Source organism: Stegodyphus dumicola, chromosome 7 (genome assembly GCF_044657685.1).
Source record: "Stegodyphus dumicola isolate Sdum_Otavi_A_Nest chromosome 7, ASM4465768v1".
In the NCBI taxonomy this organism is placed as follows: Eukaryota; Metazoa; Arthropoda; class Arachnida; order Araneae; family Eresidae; genus Stegodyphus; species Stegodyphus dumicola.
This window is the reverse complement of record NC_140774.1, coordinates 41973002-41993816: the sequence shown is the minus strand read 5'-3', so window position 1 is coordinate 41993816 and position 20815 is coordinate 41973002. Positions and strand designations below refer to the sequence as shown.

At 33.5% G+C, this 20815-nt stretch overlaps 1 protein-coding gene across 3 annotated transcripts in view; it reads right to left on the bottom strand.

Moving 5' to 3' along the window:
- The window catches only part of LOC118189539 (adenosylhomocysteinase-like 1), a 373963-nt gene that overhangs the window by 315264 nt on the left and 37884 nt on the right, over positions 1–20815 (bottom strand). The window contains exon 1 of one of the 3 annotated variants that reach the window (XM_035360164.2): positions 18278–20415. The exons of the other annotated variants lie outside the window; for them this stretch is intronic. Within the exon in view, the coding sequence (XP_035216055.1) occupies positions 18278–18541 (264 nt within the window). The 5' untranslated portion in view covers positions 18542–20415. Of the gene's footprint in view, positions 1–18277; positions 20416–20815 lie in introns of those variants that run through there. 3 annotated transcript variants of the gene reach the window in all.

Here is a 20815-nt window from a genome sequence, read left to right as displayed (position 1 = left end):
TTTCAAACATTTCTTGAAAGAACTTATACGAATTTTTAACTTAAATGAAATAACTTTCTTTTATGCCATATTTTATAAGGTATTTTCTCCCTCCTTCTACCATGCCTTCGTGGTGTAACGGTAGCACATTCGGCGAATATTCGAGAGGTCCAGGTTCGAGTCCCGGCGACGGCATTGCTCATTTTTCATGTCTCCTGCTTCAAACATAACCTAATGATTCTACGCTTTAAGGGTAAAAATTCTTAAAATTATTTTACAGTATATTGTTAAATAAATATTAAATTATACACATCTTGCGTATAAACGACAAAGCAATGGTCAAGAAAATATTGAGATACACAAACATATTAAAAAAAAAAAGTAATGTACAGATCCACCTTTATTTTGTGTGAAATGAGTTTTCTAGGCATGGATTTTACACGATTTTGTTCGATTCTTCACACACACCCCAATTCTGCGGTAAGCGTCCCCCCCCCCGAGTTAATTTCTGTTGGAAATTTTAAATTAATTTAATTCTGGCTTGCAAATTATCTCAGATTTGCTCAAGAAGCTACAGGTCTGGACTCTACGCAGGCGTTTTACCTGCACGTGAACAATTATACGAAGTCTGCAGTTTGCAGACATGAACCTTATGCTTGGGATCATTGTCCTGATAAAGTTTGTAGTGCGTGAATAGGTTCCATTTTTGGAGCTCTCTGTTTCAATTTTGCTTTAAAGTATTTAAATACAGAAATTTATCCATTTTGTGATGAATAAAACTTAGATTACCCAAATACCACAAGCACTCATACAGCCCAAACCATGTAGCTAACATCCACCACGTTTAACTGAAGGAATAAAATTCTTCATTAGGAGCTTTCACCATACTATTTTCTTTCCATCACTCATAAAAATAGTGAAACCCATTCATCTACATATATAATTGAATTCCAAAAATCTTGAAGATTTTAATATCTGACATTGCGAAATGTAATCGTTCCCTTCGATTCGCTTTACGGATAAAGTTTTCTTCCAGTTGCTCGAAAATGAAAGCTATATTTTTTCAAAATATTCCTAACAGTTTCTCCAATAACAGATTTTTTCGGTATTCGGGGGTTTCTAAAATCAATGAGTTTACAATGGCTCTAGGATTACAAATAATATTTCTAACGATCCGTTTTCCTTCGCGTTCAGTGAAACGGCTTGGACGCCCCCGTTGGTGATTTATTATCAATCACATGTGTTTTATGGCATTTCAAAATTAAATTATAGAAGGTAGATCTACTTACACTCAATAGTTTATTTACTTTTCGCTCGGATTTTCCATATTGCAATAAAAATTATTAAATTATAATTTCCAATAAATATAATTAAAGTTTTCTCATGTCAAAAGAACTCACAGAATTTTCTCCGAATTTCCACGTTAACAAAATAGCTCTTTAATTTTTATACTCACTTTTATACCTAGAATTATATCTTTACGTTGTTTGTTACTTCCATGGGCAACTATTTTTTTAACCTTAATTTTGCTTTTAAAGTCTAGATAAAAGGTATCCCAATTAAAAGCTTTAAATTCAAAGTGTCCAGAAAAATATTTTTAGAAAATGGAAATTATTTTTACGTACTTACAATAGGTAAATGATACAATTTAAGAAAGAAAAATAACGTCTTGCGTATATTCTCCATGATGTTCTACAGCATAGCACTCTCTCCATGAATTCGTAATTACTTTTATCTATCTGCTACCGAGTTGACTACTGACACGTTCAATTTCCTCTTTCTTATATGCCATACTTTTATAAGGCATTTTCTCCCTCCTTTCAGTATGCATGCCTTCATGGTGTAACGGTAGAACACTCGGCGTGTATTCGGGAGATCCAAGTTCCTTAAGGTTCTTCTATTTTTACTCTTTAAGTTCGGATTATTTGGGACTTGCAATAACATTTTTTTTTCTTTCTTTTAATTTCTAATGGCATATTACAAACACAACTGTAAATAGAACGACTTGCAATAACACTGGCATACAGAATAGGGATTTTGCAACAAACAGACTGGATCGACAGCATTAGATTTAATGGTCTTCTAACCTGTGTTCTCAAATTTCTTTATCAATCTGTGATTTACTGCTTCATTAGGAGCATTCTCACATCAAAAGATTGCACGAAGGTTCCTAACGGTCTGTGCATAAAACTCACCATTCTTGTAATGAGTTTTCACAGTCAAAACTCGCTGTTCTTTTGTGTAGCACTTTAAGTCGATTAAGTTGCAGTGAAGGTTGAGAAAAGAACAGACGGCGATAAAATGCCACTCTTGCCAGTCAAATCAAACTCAACATTCTTACATCGAAGCATTGTAATCGGTCTGTTGTTTCTAAAAATGAGTAGTGAGATATTTTTTAGTGGGCGTACTAAATTTGGTGCTTTGTTCACCTCATTTATTTATTACTTTTATTTATCATAGTATTTAGACACAGAAAAAAATCAAAATATTTAGTTTTGGAATAACAGCTAAGATTTTACCACTGAATGTTTGAAAGTATCCTCTAACCCAATACATTTTTGATTACCTGTCTAATAGGTGCCCACCAGCAGATGACACCACCGAACACTGTTACTTCGATTCGGTCTCAGATCCCGTGGTTGTCTGCTTCTATAGGATTTTACTTTATATACCCCATCTTTAACATCATTATTAGTCAGTTCCGTTAGAATCTTCCGAAAGCATCCCCTCTGTAAAGCAGATCGCCCTAATATGCTGCGCCATAAAACGCTAAATCAAATCCATTCGCATTTGGATCCATTTCTTATGGTCATATTCACTAGAAAGAAGTACCTTGATTTTATGCGGAATCGAGTACCTAACGTTTTAGTTGACATTCATCTCATGATTCGTTCCCGCACAAGGTAAGACAGACGGAAGTTGATTGAGAAAGAAGATTACACCCATTATTTGATACGAAGTAACTTTAGGAAAAGTACCTGCGATAAGCAAATTTTATGAAGTAATTTGCATATCCTCAGATTTTGACTCTCAAAGATCTCTTCCGCTGGAGTTTTATCTATAGGCATATGTTTGTACAACTCAACCACAAACCATAGAAGACGCTGAAAATATCATTAGCAAAGCTTACAAAGGCAGTGACTTTAAAAATACTACGTAGCCTCGTTGTTAAGAAAAGTGTTTTTTCAAGAGTTCAAGAGTGAAATCTGAGAAAGAGTGCAAATTTTGAACAGCATCTGTGGTATACATGTTGAAGATTTCCAACTTCTTTTTTTTTGGGGGGGGGGGGGATGCAAGTAACGTACAACAACAAATCTTTTGATACTTAAATGGAAAATGCTTTAACATTTTGTGTAAGTGAAACGTTTTACCTATCTTCAAGACAAAAAAATCTATCATCTTGAGTTCACTATAAACGCAGATTTAGATGATTTTGAAAGTAGATTTTGAAAATTATGGACTCCTTTGGAATGCGTAATTTGACTGCATAAAATAAAATAACGACAAAATACGGACGAATCCCATCTGATTTTTAAATGTATTACTAGAATTAACGTATGTAAACATTTTGACAATGCTTTGAAACGCGAAACACCAGCCGTTTGCTTCCAAACGGACGCAAATACGGCAGAATGGAGTATTGTGCATACGGTTTTCGTGTGTGCGTGGTTTTTAGTCTAAAGGGGCTTTGTCCCTCAAGTCCCTGATTGTTTTTGCTTTGCGATAGTTCACTATAAATGTTGTTTCACTTTTCAAACTGTTGCTACCAAATATTATCGCTCTGTATTACATATGAAGAAATTAAATAATGAAGAATCTGCATAAATATATGCACGTTTCTCGCATTGTGATAAAACAACGGTACCTAGATCTATCCAATTTTGAATGACGTAATCCTACTGCGAATATCGGGCATCTGGAGGAACAAATATGAAATTTGGAATTTGTTTTATTATCAATTTCATATTTTGTAAAACTTTAAGGAAATTTTTATTAACAAACTCAAGGATTTTAAAGCGAGCAACGGCAACGTTGTACAGAAAAAACATTTTTATCTCCAGCGCGCGAGACTCTGCATCGGAAATTCTAAAGATGTGCTCAATTTAAAACTCTTTTGCGATATTGCTCTTCAACTGAATTTTATGATTTAAGTACGAAGAACGTGATATTTAATAAATAAAGGCAACAGACAAAATGTAAAAAAAAAAAAAAAAAAAAAAAAACCCGCCCCTTTGGACGTATTTTAAAATTTAAAAGCTTTCAGATATTTTTTACACGTTTTCCTTAAAAACATCTTCAATTATAGCATCCCTAACCGCAAGGAGATTGCCCGTGTGCTTTGCAATAATCAAATAACACAATCCAAATTAAAAAAAGCAGACGTTAAAAATATTTCCCATTTATTTTCTTTTCTTCATAAATTCTGCAGAAACTGCATGAAGAATATTTAGTTTTAAAAGAAGCCACAATATTTTCAATAATGCTAGATATTAAAACAGTGTAAGCTCAGATAATTTATGAGATACAGTTTACTATTTTTAATCCAAATTTAAGTTTCTTTAAGAAAATTTCTAATGTTACCCAGTTAATGAAGCTATATTTATATAAACGCTGACGTTACTCGATAAAACTTAAATAATAAAAAATAACTACCCTTAACTTGGACAAGGAAAATTGCTAACGAGGTAATAATAGTTGTCGAAGACAAAGTAATCAGACAGATTTGGGGGTGGGGGAATTATTGGTGATTTTGTTTCCCGAAAAGGAAAAAAAAAAATAATTATAATAATAATAAATTACAAATAACTCTGAACTTTGCTTTAATTTTTATATTATTTTTTATTATAGTTAACCTATCAATGGAAAGTTTTTTGTTGTCATTATATGTATTGTTTTGTTTCATCTAATAAATGCTATTAAATTGTTTTAACAGTTACAAAGGACTATAATTAAAACTTATTAAATAAAAATGTACACCATATATATTTATAACATTGTGCTATAGTGGCGGACATTTTTCTTTCGCCTTAGGTGAAGAAAGGTCTACGTACGGCTCTATTACATACACATTTTGAAGGGATATGTGCAACATAAAATGATGAGAACCTCTGGTCTAGACGGATCCTAGCAGACTTTTATCTGTGAATATCTGTTAAAATAAAAAAATAAAAAATAGAATAAACAAATAAATGTATAAAAATCCTATTATCATAACCAACTTGCAATTAAGGTTACAAAAGCAAAAACATAATGGTTAGCGAGGTAAAACTAAAAAATTTGTGAAAATATTATCATAATTCCAGAGGACTTCGATTACGGAAGAATTATCATGATTATGAATAAGAAAAATTATGTTATGATACAGTGATCATTTTGCTTATGAAACTTCATAATTAGATTATTAGTCATCAAACTAATATTTACATCAAACTAATTCATATTTATTAGTCATCAAACTAATTCTTAAATAACCACTATGGTCACGAACTACAGTTTACTTCAATACATCCCAATTTTTTTTGCGAGAGGAATGAAGAATAAAATAATTACAAGATTAGAAATCTGTGATCTTTCTCTGCCTGATGTAGTAGATGAAATTAGGCTCATTTAAGATTACCAACTCCTTCTTTTAATTACAAATTAATACATTCCATTATGAACCGCCATTGTTTTAAATAATCAGTCATTGAAAAGAATATTAAAAATCACATGTAAAAGCTTAACAATATTAAAAAAAACTCTGAAATGAAAACAGTTATGGAAAAGTGCTAGTTTCTGAAAAAGCTATAAAAACATGACATAGTGTAGAATGAATACAAGAAATTCACTCTAATCTAGTCTTTTTGAATTCAGATTTATTTAAATTTTTCCAAAATTTTAAAAAACTCACCAACTAATTAATTATTAAAAAATAAAACCTACTACTATACAAATAAAACCTACTGATGAGTTAAAATAATAATTCGGACTTTATAATTACCAATCTCTACTAGTAACTGTTCCATACACAAAGCAATAAGAAATTTAATTTAAATTCTAAAATTTAAAAGTGTTAATTTTAAAAAATTAACTATCTCCCCTATCGATTAGGAAAAAAAAAATTTTTTTTTAATAAGAATAAAGGAAACTTAGCCATTTATCTCTAATTTGCTAATCTAAAAATAATTTTTTCCCCCGAAGTGAGAAAAGAAAATAAATAACTAAACACAAATACCAATAATAGAAAGATCATTAATCAAGAAATCATGGAAAAATTAACAATAATTTGGTATGCGTAAGAGGTAAGGTAAAATAATATTAACGATGAAGTTAGTGAAATTATTTTTTCACTACTGATAGAAGAAAATGATCAGTTTCTTTTGTATATATATATATATTTATTAAAAAAAAAAAAAGCATGCTTGTATAGCAGAAAATATGAGACATCCAATATTAAAGTGTTCATTTAAAAAATTCACATAAATGCTTACATAAGTATGGAATACCAAAGTCGGTACTGATGAGCATGTTTAACAGAATCCTCTCCCCCGCCAGGAAAGAGAAAGAAAAATGCACTGCCTGTAAACCAACTATTCAGCTTCCTATAAACCACTAAAATGAAAGGAGAAAATAAAACCCTAACTTCTGAACAAAATTTGCAATCATTCAGCAAAATCAAACGGTTCAAAGAGCAGAGCACAAAATCTGAAAGCATGTAATACAGTACGTTTACACAAAAAGTAAATAAATAAGTAAAACAATCAGAGCTACGGAGAAGAGATTCCTTTTAATGAGGAGAAAGACAGCAATCCAACTGGTCGATAACCGGTCATCAAGAGTACCGAGTTGATTGGCCAGGTGTAAAAAGGACCACCACCAGCCAACCTAAGATCAAGAAACCAATGAACTCTCCTCATGTAGTTGGCAGGTACCACATTCATACAACTAAGGCTTTTGGCCTTGGTATGAAGCATCGAACCCAGGATAAATTCATGTGCAGAACACGGTCGAAATCCTTTTCGGGTGGGAGACTACTTTTTTTAAAAGTTATTATTACTCTCTCGTTCCTTTCCTTTTTTATTTTTATTTTTTCCTTCCCTCCCATGCTAGCGATGACCTGTCGAGTTTTGGGGAGTTCATCCAGAATTTGTTCTCAGGTAAAGCAGGAGCATTTCCCGTTCAAGGCCGGGATAAACAGTCGGTGGCCTTGAGAAGAGAGGGGAATGGCCTGGAGACGGGTTTCCCCGCCGATAGTGAAGATCCTCTGACGTGGCGATGACGTAATTCCGGCGACAGAAAACGCTGTTGCTATGATGCACCATCACTTAGTATAAAGTAATTACATATGCATACAGGGTTGTACAGGAAAGCGCCCAATAACACAGTCGTTAAGTTCCTCAAAAATGCTGTGTTTTGCATTTTCGTGATATAAGAAACGAAGTAGTATTATAAAAAACCATTAAGTTTCAAAAATTAACAAAACTACGCTGTTTTCCTTTTGAAAGAATCCGCAATATTTTTATTATGAAAATCATTAACTGACCAAAGGTGTCACAGATTAATATTGAATAATGCACTCTGATTCCCTCTTTTTTCATCACTATTAAATCATAGCTTTTTGACGAAATATTTTCATCTTCTGAGATTTCTCTTGCAGCAACATCGAATCATAAACTAATGTTTCCAAAACTAGTTTTCAATTTTGCAACTTGTGCGAACCCCAAAATTTCCGTAAATTTTTAAGTCTGTGGAAATAGAGTTAAAAAGATCATAAATACTTCAGTTCTAACGCGATAGCTATGTGATTCACCAACTGTAAATAAATTGAAAGCTTCGTAAAAACGCCCAGTCAGTTGTATCTATTTTGTCCCTCACTTAAAAACTCTGTCTTCTAAAGTACAAATCATCGAACCATATTAAACTTGATGTGTACACATTTAGACAAGGGGGCGAGGGAATCTAACCCCAAAAGATATCGTAAAAAAATACTCAGTGGGATGACAGATGAAGCTGTGATCAACTAATATGGGAATAAAATCATTGTTTGAATAATAACGAAGATATCAATCAGTCATGAAAGGAAGAACAGAGATCTGTAATTACGGTTAGTTAGCCAGTTGACTGATTACGGCAAAAGACGCAAGGATTAAGATCCCAAGGGGGGGAAGCCGTCATGGAGGACTTCTTACGGAATCTTAGCTCATATTTAGAAAAACACGTTAACTCCAGGCAGCCTGCACGCTGGCTGACATTTGAAAACGGTTGTACGACCACTCTTTAGCAGTCTCATCCACTCGGCCACTAACGAGTTCTGAATTACGGGATAAAATATGCCTTCCTATGACCTAAATGTGTATTGCTTGAACCCTTACTTTTATCAAAACAATTCACATACGGAGGCAGCAATTTGCGATTAAGGACAGAGAAAAGTTCTAAGGAAAGGCACGCTAACAGCAAGAGTATCTGTTAGAAAAAACTGTCATCAGTTATTTGAAGAATAAGCTGCATCAAATTATCAACAAAAATGTGCTGGACTCGTAAACATAGTAAGTAGGTTATTTTTTAAAACATTAATGAATATCATTTGAAATCGCGCGCGCAATTCTCGATATACAATGCGAAGAATCCGGTACGATTCGCATTAAAGGCGTTCGTCTTACGCTTCGCTAAGTGGAATTAAAATACTTATCCAGCAACCCGTCGACCGTAAAACACGATCAATCATCCGGTTCTTAGCAGCAAGAAACATGAAAGCTGCGGATGTTCATAACCAGATATGTGAAGTGTAGGACAACACAGGGAGCAACACAAAAGTATGAAAATGAGTAAGATTGTTCAAGAAAAGTCGAAACACTAATGGATAAATAAGTGGCTATCATCTCTAGCGGCATACATGAGGAAGGTATGTAAACGCTGGTTGTACATTGCGATAAATATTTAAACCAATAAGATAACTACGAAGGTAAACAGAATGTTGTTAGAAATAAATGTTTTTGGAGGCAGGTTTGTTTTGTTTTGCTTTTGCATCTTAAATTTTGCATCTTAAAAAATACCCCTCGTATGTTTTGTAGTCGAAAATAACATTTTATGGTACCAGGGTTTAATACCATGAACAGCGTCTCTGATCTCATTGAAAGTTAGCTGGAACGCACATATGTTTTATATTACAGCATAAATATATTCTTCACTCACAGCGCCATTTTCCTTCCCCAATGGAGAATTTTTTAAACTACTTTTCTATTGGAAATTTCTTTTCCATTGCATGAAATGTATGCATACACTAATTTTGATGGCACTCGGGCAAGTGGTTTCCTACAAGAAGGCGTCGATAGGGAGACTTTAGACTGACATATGACATAGTCTGAATTTAAATTAGAGCTATCACCTGAAAACCCTTTTCTGGAACCCTGTCAGAGCGAACTGAGAGAACTTCCATAAATATACAAAACTGTAAATTTTTCAATTATTAGAATCGGGAGATCACGAAAATTTTCTCAGTATTTACTACATTACTACATTTATCAATAACAGGATAAATCTATCCCCCCGCTCCAATATTTATTTACAAAAATAAATAAAATGATAAATTCCAATAAACAGAAAACAGGGAGTTATGAGACGCCATATTATTTATACTAACACCCCCCAATTGTATAAACGTCAATATATATAACCTTTAGCATAATAACTGCCAAAATTGTAAGGATTAAAAAAAAAGTGTGTCAGAGAGAGAGAGAAGAAAAAAAAATTAAAGGCATTCAACTTTATCTATTTAGCAGCATAATACTGAAACTTTATTAACCCCCCCCCCACACACACACACACACACTGGCTGAGTGGTTAACATCGATGAATACTAGTAGTTCTACCCGCGCTCCACCCCCCAACGGGCTGGCTGCATGGGTGTTTTTCGTAGTTTTCTTAATGTGCAACGTGAATGCAAGAAAATTTTCCCAAGAAAGTTTTCTAAAAAGGCATCCCTTTCCCTAAGCAGAGCCCTTGAGTCATTTACCGTATTCAAATGATCTAACATCTTTCTCATCGTTATCTTTACGTAACAATACTAAAATATTTTTATTATTGTATTTCACACTTGCATTTTAAAGACTCCTGAAACGCGCTCACTAGTCATGAGCAACTTTTTAAAGTTAGGTTAAGTTATACGGATCTTCCAAAGTATAACAATGGTTTCTCTTTCTTCCTTAATTAGAGGAACTTGGTTCAGTTAGCGTACTGATCTGGAATATAGAAAATAACAGAGTTCAGATTAGGGCGGGCAAAAAGATAAAGCATGAAAGTATTCAGCACGGTTAAACGCAAAAACTTCCGGATTTTTACATTCAAGATTTTTGAAATTATTAGAGAACAGAGCTTGTTGACATAACGTTAGTTTTCAACAGAAATTATATACTATTAGCCTCTAACATGACAATCCACGGTTCCAGATGATTTTTGTCTTTTATAGAGACGGTCGGCTTAGAAAAGGGGTATTCGGTACTAAAGTTTGTCAATATTACTAGAAACACTTTCAGAAATGATCGTCTAAGGAAGGTGGTCGCCACGATAGTTCACTCTATTCCCTAAAATTTTCTTTAAATCTCGGGGAGCAACCGTTAAATAAACAACGATTAATGAAACCGGACTCAACGAAGCTGAAATATTTATTAATTTGGTAGCTGTCTCAGTGAAATTATTAATTGCCCATATCACTGAATTTTGCGAGCAAACATTGTAGGATTTTAACTGTGAAGAAGCTTAAATCAATATCCTTCAAACCCTACTAGACCGATAAGCGACTTATCGCTCCAGTCTAAATTAAGACCGCAAATCCTACGAAGGTTAAAATAACATCTTTCTAGTAACTCTTTAAAATTTCACAGAAACCAACACTTGTGCTTGCCTCTCCCAAAAAACTATACCACTTTAGGGTATTTAAAACAACATAAGTTGAAATTCAATTTTAAGTAACGTAGTCGGACACTACACCATATTGGTCTGTTTTTACCATATTGGTCTGGCTCATATATTTAACGGCGCGCTTTTAACGTCGTCTAGGAAAATGGCTAAAGCCGAAATAATCTTGTCCAAGCCGGCAATAGGAGTCAGACTACAAGCGAGACATTCAAACCCTTCACTACTCACATAGTTTCCATTCTGATAAGGACTAAGGAACGAAGAAACTATAATAAAAGTTTAAATCACAGTAATACGTTAATTAACATGAAAATTCTTACAACATATAGAGTTTATAATGTTAACTCGGTATCTGTATGATATGTATTTATATCATAGAGATATGTACTTTATTAAATGACAAAATGAACAATTTTCTAATCGAGCTTTTTGATCTTAAGGGATCATGCAAAGAGTTAAATTTTGTACATTCAACGACGTTATATCCTCAGAATTTAAAATGACGGCATAAAATTCTATATGTTGTGAGAGAAACTTTGTAGTTGGAAATATATGTATGTATAAGATAAGTGAGGAAATAAAGACTGTACCCATCTTTCATTAACACCTTATTATAAAAGCTTGTCAATAAAAAATGCCCCTCCCCCAAAAAAGAGACGTACTTTCCCTTTTCAGTACTTCGATTTATTTATGTACATTATAAGCATCATTATAATCGCCACTACAACTCATCAAGTTATTTCTAAACTAGGATTTATTTATATATGTTACGGCAAAATGAAAAGAAAAGTAAAAACGAATAATTGTCAAAACATTTTCATACGTCTACCCTCACTATCGTTCACCCCTCGTCTCGCCGCGCGCTCATCTAGATCGCGTTTTAACATAATCTTAAAGTTCCTACATTTAACGTAACACAAAAGCCTTGAAATAAAGTAAAGGCGCAAGGTATAAAAAAATTGCAATAATGGCAATTTCTTTGACAAGTTAGTTTAAGTTAATTCTTACGCCAAAGCATTACGATATTGGTTTGGTCAAGTTAATTAAGGCAAAATAACAAAGGCTATCTGCCTAAAGGTAGGGATGCCTTCCTGGAGAGTTTTCTAAGCGAAAATGGCTTGTATTCACGTCACCCACCAGAAACACCAAGAAAACGCCCGTAGCCAGCCCATTCACCGAGACTCAAACGAAAAAACTCATAAAAATTCTATACAGCCAGCCGTCTGAGCTGTCAGGAAAGAATTCTCCAGTGGTAGTGTTCAATGGTGTTATCCAATTATGGCAATGGAGCAGGGGGCTCAGAATTTTGCTTGGATTATAAAAAGCACTGCATTAAATATTACTGTCTTTCACCATTAAAAAAACTGATAGACAGATACCGAACAATAACACATTCAGATACTCGAAAAATTCGGATAGTTGGGTTATCATATTCCTGAAAGCCAAATAAACCAATAAGTGTAACAAAAATGAGGGAATTTTATTTCTTCGCTTATAATACTTCATTCCAACAAATCATTAAGATTATACTTTAATTTTTTTTTAATATTTCGGGGGGAGGAGTCCAAAATATATAAAATATATTTATTTTTCTCTACAAACCTAAGCAATATCGGTATATTTCACACGCAAAACAGAAAAACCTACTTTTTTATTTCAACTAAATTATTTTAAAAAATATTTTTTATCTGCGCAAACTTAACACATAACACATAACATTGTTAACACATAACCTTGTTCGTACTTTTTTATACTTAGTAATTAGTTTGATATAGCTAGTATTATAATTAGTTTTTAGTTCAATAAAATATTTTATACATAATTTTATATTTAACTAAAATTTATTAATATGAAATACTAACAGTACATAAATTACGCACACAGGTATAAAATAATAAGAAAAATTTTCATATAAACTGAAAGAAAGTACTAAAAACCTATAAATAAATTAACAGCATGCTTAAAATTATTTAGCTAGAAAGAAAAATATGGGTTCCGGATAGTTGAAGTTCGAATCTGCTGGTTTGTGGACTAGTGTGTAAAGGTATAAAACATTTTAAACCTGGCATTTCACATTTCATTTTGCTCAATTTATTATATCATCATATAATAAAAGAAAAGGTAATAAAAACTCTTCCTATGATAGTCTTTAAACATTCTTCAACAATCAAAAACTTTAGCCACGATTGACGTAATTGTATGAATCAGTTACAAATTCATCATTTTTCGTGCATCTGAATCACCGAAGGAACAATTACTCAGAAGACAAATAAAAATTCCGACAGCAGAGAAGATTGGATTGGATCCAACTCACACGCAAAGGGCGCAATGATTGCCACTTGATAAAGAGTGCAAAAGGTTCTAGTAATGAGCCCTTTTAATAAATGTAAAAGCTACTTTCTGAAAAGAAAAATACTTCCCCCCCCTCTCTTTAAAAGAACATGGCTGTTAAAAAGAAATCAATTTTATTCAGATGTTCTATCGGAAGTAACTCTATGTCAACATCGATTACTTTTTTTTAAAATAATCTACACAGGAAATGTTAAAATTTCTGGCTTTATATATATAAAATTATACAGTAATTAACCTTACAGCTATCAAAATGCGCAAAAATAAAAATTTGAACATTACACATGCATATTTAACATAAGCTAGTAACAGTACAAGGAATCCAGCACAGTTCTCTCTTTCTATACAGTTTTATAGCCTATCCTTGTTATAATTTACTAAATTAATATTAATTACTCAGTATAGTAAATTCTCAAGATCAATTGCATTAAGCATGAAAATCGACAAAATTTCTACGTTGTAGCTATAAATGCTTATGAGAACACGCAGAAATTAAAACTGTGCTGATCATTTGCCCATTAGAACTAATAAAAGTGCTTGGTACAGGCGATATGAAACGTATTAACAACACATCTAAACAATAATTACTGTATTTACTAACCTATTTATTACAAATCTTATGGCACGAAAATCGAGAGGGACATATTATACGAATAATTTAATTTCGGAAGGACAGGGTTACAGTAAGAATATAACAAATGAAAAGTATTCATGAATAAACTATCGGTAACTAACACAATATTATTTATTTAAAAAAAAACCTACATTATAACAAAAACACACAGTAATATTTTAAAGACATTAGGTATATTTTTAGAAGCAGGAGAAGTGAAAAATAAGTAACGCCTTCGCCAGGAATCGAACCACGGACCACTGGAATACGCGCCCAGCGTACAGATCACCCACCACGAAGGCATGCTAAGAAGGCGGGAGAAATACCTTATATACTCCCCCCTTTTAAAGGTCGACTGGAGTTTTAGGGGACCCAGTCGCCAAATCCTGGGTGTGCAGAATAGTCATCCACCACCCTTTTAGTTCGGGCGCCAATGTAGAGACATTAGGTTTTTGGGGGTGGGAGCAGGAGAAGTGAAATATGAGCAACGCTTTCGCCGGGAATCGAACCACGGACCTCAGGAATACGCGCCCAGCGTGCAGACCACCACACCACGAAGGCATGCTAAGGCGGGAGAAATACGTTATAACATTAACCGTTTGACTGCTACGCGGCGCAAAAGCGCTGCGTTCATTTGTCTCAAAAACCGCGATGCAGTTAGTTATTTTAGAATGCACTTGTGTTACAAAGTACGCGTGAGGTCCGACTACGTTCACACCCACGAAGCAACAAAGACACACTGAAACTCGCAGTGCGTCGCGGTTTTCGAGACAAATGAACGCAGTGCTTTTGCGCCGCGTAGCAGTCAAACGGTTAACATTACAATATCTAATAAATTATCTTCATTTCTACTTCTCTGTATCTTGAATCTCGACGGTTCTTATGTCTACTGGCACTCAAGTCTCAAATCATAGCTGCTGGAAATGTTGCCTTCGCCATCTACTACAGCTTAAAAATCATCGCCATCGTCTTCGTCAGCGACAGTACATCTTCGGATTGTTAAATATCTTCGTTTTCTTGAAGCTTTTCATTTTTCTTCCTCTGTCAATCATAGCCCATGCTCCCAAAAAACCATGAGAAAATCAATTAATAAAACCAAAATAATCACTATGTGAACACGACTTTTACTTTATAATTTCGGAGAGCTTGCTTTCTGAACACCTTGAGGAAAGGGAAAATGACATGAATTTTTAAAACTTTGTCAGAACCATTGCTAAAACGCTACAGGGGAATATACACAAGTAAATACGGTATACTGTATACTGCAAAAATAACTCCTAATATTAACAGGAACTTAAAATCTGCTTGATAACGACTCAAAACAAAGAAAACCGTTAAGAACATGGATTTTGATTATCATTTAACCTCCCAATAACACTAACAAGTAAATACGTTAACTCTTTAAGCAATTCAAGAAAACATAGGTATACATTTTTTAGTAGGTTCTGGGAATTTATATCTCTAATATATTTTCCTTTAGCTACAAGTCTTCTGGAATACTGCACTCTCCATCAATGAAGAAACTACGACACATACAAAAGAAAAAGGGAGAAAGATATAAAAATAAAATATGTTACGTAACAGGCATTGTAGTCGCCATCTTGAATAATGACGTCTTTGGTATTCTCCACACACACACACACACACACACACACACACAACACCCTATGGCATTCTATTCGCCTCTTTTTTAGAGAGTCGCCAGCCGGGATACGTAGAGCTATTGTCGGTAGCAAAAAACAACTTTCACAGCAAGGGTTCGTGCCAAAGTTGCTTATGATAGCTGTGTGAAAGGTAGCCGTAATTTAATCTTCACTTTCATACTTTTAATAAAGCGAAAGGAAAGAAGAAAATTCGGCCGCCTGGTAACCAAACCGATGCTGAGAATATACAACAGATAATTTCTCCTTAAATATAATTACGATAAAAAATGCATACGTCTTCGCACGTTTGTTAAATTTCAGAGAAAATATCTACTACAATATGCAAATGGATTACTGCACTATGCCTTTTAGTCTATATCAAAATATTTTAGATAATTCTAAAAAATATTTAAATACAATGCATTAATCTTCTAAATTTAAGTAATTTATACATTAATAACATATAAAAATATTTAAAATTTGAATAATTTATTCTAATAAACACTTTCAGAAAACAGAACCCAATAATAATTATGTCAAGATTCTAATCAGTTATGTCTTTACATGCGGTTCTATGTTCGGCTTTTAACACAGAAAAAAATTACTTATAAACATTAATTTAGTTAGATTATCTTGGGTAACTTATGTCTGTCTGGCTTTCAAAAGATACCGCGTTAAGACAAACCCTTTGTGGAGAATTCCATGGTAAACTAGCTCTTATTCACATCACACATGGCGAAAAACATGAAAATTCATGGGTTTAGTCCTTAAACTCTGGGAACAGAACTCGGAGTTTTGTAAAACGAATTTCAAAATTGCTAAATTCGGGACATTTAAATTTTAATAAACTATTATAATCAATGTTTGTACATAAAAAGTCTAAATTTTCAACAACATTAAATGACATTCGAACCTCAGCGACAAAATACAAATACTGCTTCCTTGCTTTCTATTGATCCCTTTGTTAATTACTGTTTTTAAAAAGCATTTAAAATCAAGCATACCGTAAGCTGATTAAATAACGTATTAAAGTTAACTAAAGTGTGCACTGACTTTCCCAACAAAATTCTTAATTAAAAAATACAAGATCATTACCGCAAATAAGTCGTCTTATATTTTAGATTATGAGCAACTCTTATGTTACATGGCGAACATAAACATAATATGTTAAAGAAATTAACAAATTTTGCATGGATCTGATGCGATAGATACTAAAAATTAAAAGATAAAAATTACTGACCATAGCTAAAAATTTTAAAAACACATTTCGCTTTCTGATGTGGCGCATTTCTCATAAAAGTAAATCTCGTCTCAACTTGTTTGGGGAAAAGATAATAGCGTGATGACGTCGTGCATTTCTTTACAGGCTGCCCATCAAGACCACCCAAACTCGAAACAGACACGCTTAATAAACGCCCAAAGAATTGGAACTGTACGACCCATAGTTTTTGAGATAAATGCGAAACAAAAGTATGATTTCATATCTCTTGGGGGAGGGGAAGAACCCTTATTAGAAACATCAGTATTCGCATATGTTTACATAGGAAGCTGTCCAAAACGTCGAGCGTGCATACTGAGGCATACATGCGCGCGCCGTAGAATGACGTCAAGCCGTCGTTTGAATCGTACTTAAAAGGCTCCGCATGAAGTCATCCGTAAGGAAGACGACAGACTGAGAAATTTAAATTTATTAAAGAAACAGACGTAGATTTCGACAAAAAATTCAATCGAGTTCGAGGGCAAACAGGTCCCTCTTCGTCAGCAGCAAAGAAATTTGCAAGCCTGCGGGCGTAACGACCCTATTTATAACCTACTGCAGCAAAACGAACAGGAAAATAGCGCCGTCTGTCGACAAAATTAATAGGTAAATTGAAAATTTAAGTTTATTAAACTTTAAAAGAGTTAGGAAAGACCGGATTAGACTTAAAGGCATTAACTAAACAAGCTAAATCTTTCTGAATGTGAAAAGCTTCAAGAAAATCTAATTCAATGGAAGAAGCTTTTTGGATAATTTTTGCAAAAGTCAAAATTATGATTAAATTCTCAACTATGATTAGCTATTTCACCTTTTCCGGAAAGGCGAAATTAATAAGTCTTCGGTGGCATCACTAACAACTATCGCGTCTGAGCGGTATGAAGCGTAAATACTGTAATTAAAAGTTCGCAAATCAATAAATTGCTTTAATGATGTTTAATTATCATCATCTTTGATAATATATAGTATACTGGTTGCCATAAGAATAGAGTTTGATCATCGATAAAAATTGTCACTGACGACAGGACGTCGTGCGTTCATCAGTTTAATGAGGTTATAAAAAATACAGCACGATTAAATAAATATATCTTGAACGGTTGATTTTAAGTTTAAGAAATGCGTACAGTAAGGAAACTTTCAAATTATGATAATTCTGGCAGCAGCGCAGCTAGAGTTTCCAGCGCCCGGGGACAACTGAAAAATTTGCGCCACTTCCTGTGTGCCAAGAATGGAAAACATTTCATTAAAAAATTTCGCAGCATCAATTAGGCGTCCCTTGCATGCTGCGCCCATGGACAGATGTCCCCCCTTCTTGCCCCACCCTAGCTACGCCACTGAATTCTGGTCACGTGACACCTTTTACTAAAAATATACAAAACCTCAAAATTAATTTAAGATTAAGAGATAATAAATGCACAATGAATATGTCTTACGAACAAGTTGTTTTTCAGTCATGTATCGTGTACATATATCAAAATCGAAATCTGACACTCAAAAAATTTTTTTTTAATTTGGAAGTAAAGAAAATATGAACTTCCAACTTACCACATAATTTTCAACAGCTGCCAACAGACGAGACGCAAATTCTCGATCATCAATACGTATGACTGATTTAGATTCCTCTTCCGGTGAATGCGATGCGAGATCTGGTTCGTCAATTTCAGCCTCGCAATCAGAAACTTCGTCTTCGGGAGGAGTCAGCACTATACGAATATCATGATTGGTGTCTCCCGCAGGCACCTTGCGATACATGGCAAGTTTTTTCTTCACCATGTCTTTCAGTGAACTCAGTTTGCAACTGTTCTGCATTTTATAAATCACTTACAAAAATTCTAACCAATGGCAAAATTGCCACCATTAAATGTATTTCATTTTCTTTATGCACTCATGTCCCTTTCGATTACAAATGAATTTGCTGCTTTCCCAGGAAGGGAAATCAGCAGATTAAAAAACAAAAGATAACTCTGTTTAGTACAGTGACACTTGGTGCCGTGGAACTAGCTGCTAATAAAGTTTGCTTGTAAAATTTTTCTGAGGATGGCTGATGTTGGAGATATGCTAAAAACTACCGCTTGCCTATTTCTTTTGCTATTTATTAACTATCCAACCCCAATGCATTAAAATCGTTCATACAGTTTCAAACGATTGCAACTAAAAAAGTTAGTTCTAAGCATAAATAATGATCGAAGCCTTATTAACGAATAGTTATGCGATTAGAATAAGGGGAAGACTTCTTTAACCAGAAGTATTTGGAGATTGAATGAATTCAAATTAATAATCCGAATTTAATCAAATCTCCATTCAACGAAATTGCAGTCTACTAAAATTGCTATTGCTGCTCTGACAGTCAAAATTTAATCAGCAGCATCCATCAAAATTCACTCCATCAATGTGAAATATTAATTTCCTTATAATCAAAATATTTAAAACTATTCTGATATTATTTATGCATTTCGTTATACTTTTCGAGTTAAAAAAAATCGAAAGATGTCAATATGCTAAAAGTAGTGTATTATATGCAAAAGAAAAAAAAAACTTTGCTAGAGCATACTTTTGCAAATGACGAAATGGTATTCATTCAATATTAAAGAAGACATACATAAATACCTTAAATAATAAATCTTTAATATTTCACAGATTCAGCCTCATATCATTATTTATTAACAAATTAAACAAAATCTTTATAACTGGTTACGGACTCACTCACCTGCAGAAGTCTAAAAAGACTAAAGGGTTAAATTCTCAAAGAGGTGCCAGTCTTAAATGTCGTCTACAAAACAAATAAATTTTGGCACAATCTGAGTAACAATCAGTAATAATTGCTTATAAAATATAATCAAAACAGTAATTAAAAATACTTTTGCTGCAGCGTGAATAATAATAACTTACACTTACAAATTAGAATCCAAATAAGGAATCTCTCTGCTTCAATTTGAGTTAAATCAATAACAGTTGCTTACGAAATAGAATTTAAACAATATATATAAATAAATCCCTTTGCTGCAGTTTTAGAAGTAATTAGTTACACAGTAGAATCCAAAGAGTTAATAAAAATCACGGCAAGTATTAATCACTAACAATTGCTCACAAAATAAAACTTAAATAATGAATAAAAAGGCCCAGTGCGGCAATCTTAAACAGAATAGAATCCAAAGAATAAATAAAAATCCCTTTCTGCAATTTTAATAAAGGCTGCTTAAACAAAATACAAATCGTTGATGAAAATTACACTGTTGCAATATTAGTACTGATTTCTCATATATCGTAAGGTAGTCAAGCCTTTATATCCATAACATTTTTAAGCAACTAATTTCATTGTAGAACTGCATTCTTGACATCAGAAATAAATCTAGCCTAAAAGCAAACACAGAATTCTATAGAAAAGATAGAATGGAAACATTCTATGAAAAACATAGAATAATTATTTGGGTTGTTTTAAGAAAGCTGCAATATCAGTATAAGTAAAGTAAATACTCTCCTATTAAACTGAAACTTGGAAAGAGCCGCGAGAAAGTCGTAGAATACACACACATTAAAATTTCATGCTTTCAATGACATGCGTGCGAAGGCAGAAAGTATCTACCGATCCTCATTATAGGAGAGCACACTTCAGTATCACCAGAAACAGTGCACGTAATAAATCCAAGAGCACGTAATAAACATCCAAGATATTCGTTATCTGCCGATAATCGAGGAGAAAACATTCGCTATCTACCAGATTTTTCCCACTTCTAAGCCCCCGCAAAACGTACAAACAAGTTACCCAATGTCACAGTAACTCTTGGATAACTTTCAGAAGCGTTGTGCTGCGGCAAGGGTAACGGGAAGGCACAATGACAATGAAGCAAGAACGTGGATTTAAACAGCACTTCACTTGTTGCTTAGAGACGGATATTTTACAGCAACGATGCGAACATGTGAATACAGATGCGAAAAGTTATACACAAAGTAACTGAAAATTTGCTAGAAAAACACCTGAGTATTAATCTTTAACAAGCAATGTTTAATAACAGTACGTATCAAAAAGTTCACATGCATGTATCGGATAATAGCCCTAATTATTAAATATTTTAAACTAGTCAT